The sequence below is a fragment of the Habropoda laboriosa genome, unplaced genomic scaffold, assembly GCF_001263275.1.
Source record: "Habropoda laboriosa isolate 0110345459 unplaced genomic scaffold, ASM126327v1 scaffold210, whole genome shotgun sequence".
NCBI classification, from domain to species: Eukaryota; Metazoa; Arthropoda; class Insecta; order Hymenoptera; family Apidae; genus Habropoda; species Habropoda laboriosa.
Window position 1 is genome coordinate 1,448,428 of NW_017100373.1, and position 6,797 is coordinate 1,455,224.

The 6,797-nt window shown below is 52.9% G+C and overlaps 2 protein-coding genes across 2 annotated transcripts; both read right to left on the reverse strand.

Moving 5' to 3' along the window:
- Positions 1 to 3,150: 3,150 nt before the first annotated feature.
- On the reverse strand, positions 3,151 to 3,552 carry LOC108574862. The gene has a single exon (XM_017937507.1). It carries the CDS (start codon positions 3,550 to 3,552, stop codon positions 3,151 to 3,153), a length of 402 nt encoding a protein of 133 aa, XP_017792996.1.
- Positions 3,553 to 4,355: 803 nt separating this feature from the next.
- Positions 4,356 to 4,780, reverse strand: LOC108574863. The gene is made up of 2 exons (XM_017937509.1): positions 4,738 to 4,780; positions 4,356 to 4,705 (listed from the first exon to the last, which is right to left on the reverse strand). The coding sequence occupies exons 1-2, from the start codon at positions 4,778 to 4,780 to the stop codon at positions 4,356 to 4,358; spliced, it is 393 nt and encodes a 130-aa protein (XP_017792998.1).
- Positions 4,781 to 6,797: the final 2,017 nt, after the last annotated feature.

Genomic DNA, 6,797 nt, shown 5'->3' on the forward strand with positions numbered 1-6,797 from the left:
GCTTGATTTTTAAATTAATTAAATACAACTTTCATCCGTCCCTTATTAAACTAGTCCAAGCTTATCTATCTGACAGATTCTTCTTTGTGCAGATTGATAATATTAAAACCGCACTCATGCCTATAAAAGCTGGAGTGCCTCAAGGCTCGGTCTTTGGTCCTTTACTGCTCCTGTTGTACATTAATGATATTCCTGGCGGCCTCGACACCAAACTCTCTCTTTTCGCTGATGATCCTGGCGGCTTCATACAGTCCTGTGCGTCTCGTTAAATTGCTACAAAATTATCTTAACATCCTATCTTCCTTCTTTAAGGATTGGAAACTAACTGTAAATAGTAATAAATCTCAAGCAATATTATTCACTCGCAGAAGGAAACATCTCGCCCTGGGAGGTCCGCCCAAGCTAGCCCTTAACAACGAAGTTATCGAATGGACGAAAACAGTGCGCTATCTTGGGATAACGTTTGACTCCGGTTTAAGATGGGGTCCTGCGGTCCTTGACCGGAGGAACAAAGCCTTATCTGCCATTAAAGCAGCCACTATACTATTACATTCAAAATCTGAACTTCTTATTGAACTGAAACTAATTATATATAAAGTTTGCATTCGCCCTGTCATAACCTACGCTGCCCAGGTATGGCATGTCGCAGCCCCTTCTCACATCACAAGCTTACAGCGTATCCAGAATAAAGCTTTAAAACTCATTTGAAATTTACCACCCGATCATCCCACATTCGATATTCATATCAAAACTGAAATCCCTACGTTAAAGACTATCATAGACTATTTAATTAAAAATTATTGCCCTTACTCCCACACTAATCCTCTTATCCGCAATACCTTACTTTTCAGCCAAGATCTTCTTCCATACATACCCAAAATCAAATTCCCACTACATCAATAGTTCATGTTATTAATAGCTCATTCAGCTTTTCAGATCGACCAACTATTTTCAATTGCAAACCCGGCTTTACTTTTACGCATGCACCATCGGCTTGGCATATTTCTGCTTGTCCCTAAGCACCATTGTTGCTGCACAGGTTTTTTGTAAATTTTCCTGTGAACCTAATTATTATACTGCCACAGCTATTACCCACTAATCATGTTATTAAACTACTTTTACTTATTTTAGAGTGTAAGGAGCGGCGAAACTCCAGGAAACTCTACGACCCTTCCTGCCTCAATACACACGTAATAGTCTGTTAAAAAAAAAAAAAAAAAACGCAACTCCAGTCTCGGAACAGTAGCAGTAACAGCAGTAGTCACAGTCAGCCAGGCGGCCAGCCTGCGCGCTCCTCCGTCTCAACCATCAGTCGTATCCGACATACGTCTGATGCCGTACGTAAAGATTTTTTTTTTTTACGCGGGGGAAATCTTCCAAAGACACCCCGCCTCCCCTGGGGGAGGTGGCGGTCAACATCACCGCCCCCTCCCCAATCCTCCGCCCGTAGGTGATGCGGCACCGGGGGACCACGCCCGCTGCCGCCGCTCCCCTGGGGAGCCGCCTGTGGAGGAGCCAGGAACCCGCCCGACCCCTCGCGGCCCCTGTGTCCTCTAGTCCGGAGGGCAGGGATCTCGCCTCACCGCCCCTCGGTTCCTCGTTCTAGAGGTATGGTTTGTGTCCTCCCTCTCTCTCTCGGCGGCCTCCATCTGGAGCATGACCTGCTCGCAGAAGGAGGCCACCGCTTCCCAGGACTCCTCTCCCGCCAACATGGTCCTGATTAGGGCCGGCGGCGAGAGGTCGTGGCCAATCTCTCCGACCAGGACTCGGCGCTCCACTTCGGTGTGTGTTGCGCCGAGTCCTGGCGTCCTTCCTCGCAATGGTGGCATCCGCGGTCCACCTCCTTTCCGATCCGGACCAGGTACTCCCCGAAACATCCCTGTCCGGTGAGCACCTGGGTGACCCGGTATGTAAGCCGTCCCTTGCCGCGGTCCACCCATTCCTTGAACGACGGGTGAACCGCCCCTACGGCGCGCTGGCCTACCTTCCCTGCCAAATGGTCTTTCCACTTGGCCAGCGTGCCCTGTCGGGACTGGCGTACCAACACCTCGACCTCTGACGCCGACAGAATCGCCCCGCCCCGGCGGAGTTCGCGGAGACGTCCGTACACTTGGGCGTCACCCTCCGTCAGGAACTCGAACGGGGCGAGTCCCGCCAGCGCCATCGCTGCCTCGTGGAAGATCGTGCAGAATCCCCGGGCGATCCTGATGGCCATTCCTCTCTGCAGCCGGCGGAGCTTGGTTTTGCTCCGCCTACTGGCCATCAGGTCGCCCGCACACACTGGTGACCCGTAAAGGGTTATACTCCGCACGACCACCTCGTAGAGGCGGCGAACCCACTCGTTAGGTCACCCGAGATTTGGTAGGAGGCGGCCCTACGCGGCCGCCGCCCTTTCCACTCGGGGGACCAATCGGTCGAAGTGCTCTTCGAAACGCCAGCGGCCGTCCAGGTGGAGGCCGAGATACTCCATCGTGCCACCCACCCGGACCGACGACTCACACACGCGAAGCCACGACTGGGGCGGCCCCCAGCCCCCAAGCCCGTTGTGGAACCACATGTCCTCGGTTTTGTTGGGGGCGATTCTGCGCCGCAGTCCCCGGATCGATGCGACCACGGATGCCACTCCGGCCTTCGCGAGGCGGATGGTCCTGCCTATTTCCCGCCCGGCGGCGTGCACCAATGTGTCGTCAGCGTAACACGTCAGCGCTACACCGCTGGGCAGGTTGGCCCGCAGAGCTGGGTCATATCCGACATCCCATAGCAGGGGCCCCAACACCGACCTCTGCGGGACGCCGCGACTCATCTCCCTCCGGATTACTCCGTACCTTCCTCAGGTAAGGCGGCGCTTCTTTAGCAATGATCGCCGCCCCAATGGTCCCCCAGGGGAGGGAGTTGAACGCGTTGGCGATGTCTAATGACACACCCGCCCCTGGAGGTGGTCGAGTCCGGCAGGGCGCGAATCCGGTGGATTGCGTCCACCGTGGATCGGCCCTGCCTAAATCCATACTGGCACTTGGCCAAATCGACCCCGTCCCGACAAGTGGCTGGAGAGGCGGGAGGCGACGATCCTTTCAAACAGCTTCCCCACCTTATCCAGGAGTATGATGGGCCGGTACGCGGAGGGAGACTCCGCGGGCCGTCCGTCCTTCCTCAGGAGAACCATCCGTCCCCTCTTTCCCCGAGGACGCTCAGGGCCAAGACCAGGGCTCTGTCGGGCACACCGTCCGAACCCGCGGCCTTGTTTCCCCGGGCCTTAAGGCGTTGCACCTGGACCAGTACCGGACGGTGTGCAATGCGGGAGACTAAGTCCCGCAACCCGTCCAAGTACTCCTCGTACTCTGCGAGGGTCCAGCTGTGCGGGGCATACACCGCCACTGCCGCGAAGTCTCCCCACTCAACAGCAACGAATCCCCGCCCAGCACCCAATGCTCTGATGGACGGGGACCGCGGCTGTCTTCTTGCTGCGATGGCCACGGAGCCCCCCGGGTCCCCGATCCAACCCGGATCGTTGATGGGAACCCAATGGGGCTCCGCGACCTCCGCGACGTCCATCTCCCACTCGGCCAGGGTTTGGAGTAACAAATCCTGTGCCCTGGCCGAGTGGTTTAAGTTTGTCTGTATAACGGTGAAACCTAAGCCGTGACGGTGGGCTCCTCCCCGCCCGCACCTGACTTAACGACGGCTGTATCAGCCGCCCGTACGTCCACTTCCATTGTTACTGGCGTGAGAGGAGCTACCGCAGCCGGGTCCGCGTGTGTCTCCCTCGCATTCACTACCTCCTCCATCTCCGCCTCCTCCGCAATCGGAGCTGCGGTGGGCAGTTTTGGGGCGGGGGGTGTGGCCATTCAGATACCACTGTCCCCTCGCCTCCATCCCCACCATCACCGCTTTCCCCGCAATCGGAGTTGCGGTGAGCGGTTTTTGGGCAGGTGGTGTGACCGTTACAAATGCCATGTTCCCCTGCCCCTCCTCTTGCTTGCCGGGGCACAGGCCTTGCTCCCCAGCCTATGCCCGGCTGGTCTCCCAAGGTTCGCGCACAGCGGGCATTTCGGGGAGGCCGCCGGACACTCAGCTGTCCGGTGACCGGACTTGCCGCTCCGGTCAACCGGGCAGCTGCATGCGCTCCTCACGTGTCCCTTCTCCAATCACTTGAAACACTGCATCGGCCTCGGGGGAAGTAATTCCACCCTGGCCGTCGACCACCCAACTTGTAACTTACTTCCTGTGGAAGTTATCCTCCATGCGGCTGTCAGGGGGCACCGCACCCAGCATGCCCCCATCCGGTAGTGGGAGAATCTTATCTCCCCCACGAGAACTTCCGCTTCTGGGCACTACCCGGTGCTGGCGACAGCAGATTACGCCTCCTTCGGTGTGACGCTGTCGTCCAGCCCGGACAGCCGAATCTCCTGTCTCTTTATAGGGCGGGCTATTTTAATGTCCGGCCCGCCTACCATTTCAACCATCTTCGCTGCCAAGGCGTCGGCCTTTGCGGCCTCGCCCTCCCCTGGAATCTCCAGTATCATGGCCCCGGTTATTGCTCTCCGGGACCTGATTCCCTCGATGCTCAGGTCGGCGAGCTTTATCTTGGTTTTCGCCTCCGAAATTACCTCGCCGACCTTCCTCGTTGCTCCCGGGAGGGCGGCAATGACAATAGCCGCTGTCCTTGGCGGTCCCCTCAGGTGCCACAGCCGACTTTTCCCATTGGCTGTGGTACGGGAAGAGGCGTTCCCGAGGTACCCGAGTCTCTAGAGCCCCACAGCACCACGCTGTGGGGCCGCATACCGTAAAACCTTGGCGTTGCAACGACCCACTGTAGTGAAGTGGTACGTGGCGCCAAGGGAACGGGGGGCTTGCCTTAACTGGCTGGCTTGCGAGGATGGCAACCTCTATAAAAAATCCTTAACCTTAAGCTATGGCGCGCGGTGACGGGGCACGCCTTGACGGATGCGTCGGGCGTGACGGGTGAGCTCATCCGTCCCTAGCGGCCAAATTCCGGGATCCTGGCGCCCCCGGTTTTATCTAGCCTTACCTGGGCAATGGGAGCTCTACCCAGGCCGACATCTGTTCTCGCCGTACTCGTGGGATGAATTATGGACTGCAAAAAACTTAAACAAAAAAACCAAACCTAGCGTAAGTGAGGATGAAGAGGCGGATTCACGGAGACTAGATAGCAGAACAAGCTCGATGTCATCTATTACGGATGACACATTTGCAACACCCAGCAAGAAGAAGAGGAGAGCTGTAGAGAGTGGTGCCGAGGGTGGGCCGACTCCTGGCAGGGGAGTGATAGAAGAAATTAAAGGTGAAAGAGACATGCTCGAATCTTTCTTGTTTAATGATGTTAATAAGGTAAATAAAAGTATCACTAAATTTGTGCTAGCCAAGTGGGCTGTTCTAGAATCTAAACTACAACAAGAGATTTCGGAAAGAGAGAAAGTAACTGCACTATATAATGAATGTCTGAAAAGACAATCGAGTACATATGCGCAAGTGACGGCAACACCCACAAGGCCGATGACTCCAGCTGTTGGCGTGCCTGCTCGCACAACTAGTAAAAAGCAGGAGAAAGAAAAAATCATTATTCTAAAACCCAAGGATGACAGTGATAACAGGACAAATGATGAGCTGAAAAAGCAAGTCACTAAAGTCCTTGCAAGTAATAGAAAGAATCTAAAAATCAAACAAATACGGCAACTTAGAAATAAAGGAGTGTTGATCGAGGCGAATGGCAATGATGATATTAAAATAATAAAGGAGTCTAACTTGGAAAAAATTGGGCTAAACGCAACAGAACGAAAGAAGATAGACCCGTCGATAATCATCTACGACGTGGAAAAGGAATGGAAGCCTGAGGAATTACTTGAAGATTTCTGTTCCAAAAACTTTTAAAAGTTGACTCCAAATGAAATCGACAAAATTAAAGGGGAAATTAAATTTAAATATGCCTTCAAAACCAGAAATGAAGGTCGTGTGAATTAGATTGTCCAGTTGCCGGGTTCGGCTTTGGACAAATTTAATAATAGAAGTAGAATCTTTATGCTCTGGAGAGCCTATAAGTTCAAAGATTATTTGAACATTGTGCGATGTTTTAAATGCCATGCGTACGACCACGTAGCAAAATATTGCTCAGTAGCTTCGTAATTATGCGAAGGTTGTGGAAGTGCTGAGCACCTCAGAGAGAACTGTCCTAATAAAGATAGCCCCAAATGTCCTCTGTGTACTCGGTATAAGAGAAAGGAGGTAGCATATAGTGTTAGGAGTAAGGCTTGTCCAGAATATTTACGACAGGTTGAGTTGTACAAAGAAAAGGTACGATGGACCTAGTTGTTGCTCAAATTAACGCCCAAAGATCCAGGGCAGCAACTGCTGATCTGAGAAACATCGTAACTCAGAAAAATATAGACGTTTTATGTCTACAGGAGCCTTACTCCTATAAAGGCAAGGTCACTGATTACAGTGTTATGAATCTTAACACCTTGTTCCCGAAAAAGGGTACACCGTGGGTTGCCGCGGTGGTGGATCGAAAGCTGGACGTTTTCTCGGTGACGTCATTGGAGACTGAGCACTTGATGGTTTTTCAAGTTTTGTATGACGATTTTAGTTTTCATATAATTAATATTTATTGCCAGTTTTCCCAGCCAATCGATAGATTTATTGTCGATCTCGAGCCATGTTTGGTTCGGTTGGATTCCAGAAGAGTTCTAATAGTCATGGATGCTAATGCCAAATCGACCTGTTGGTTCTTGGATGAGACTGACGAGAATGGCAAGAAATTAGAAGATTTTATTATTGAACAG

Bases quoted from the DNA above. Each gene is read 5' to 3' on its own strand.
- LOC108574863 (XM_017937509.1), bottom strand. From the start codon at position 4,780: ATGCGGCCCCACAGCGTGGTGCTGTGGGGCTCTAGAGACTCGG. The intron at 4,706-4,737 runs GTACCTCGGGAA...CCCGTACCACAG, and splicing joins GTGGGGCTCTAGAGACTCGG to CCAATGGGAAAAGTCGGCTG.
- LOC108574862 (XM_017937507.1), bottom strand. From the start codon at position 3,552: ATGGACGTCGCGGAGGTCGCGGAGCCCCATTGGGTTCCCATCAACGAT.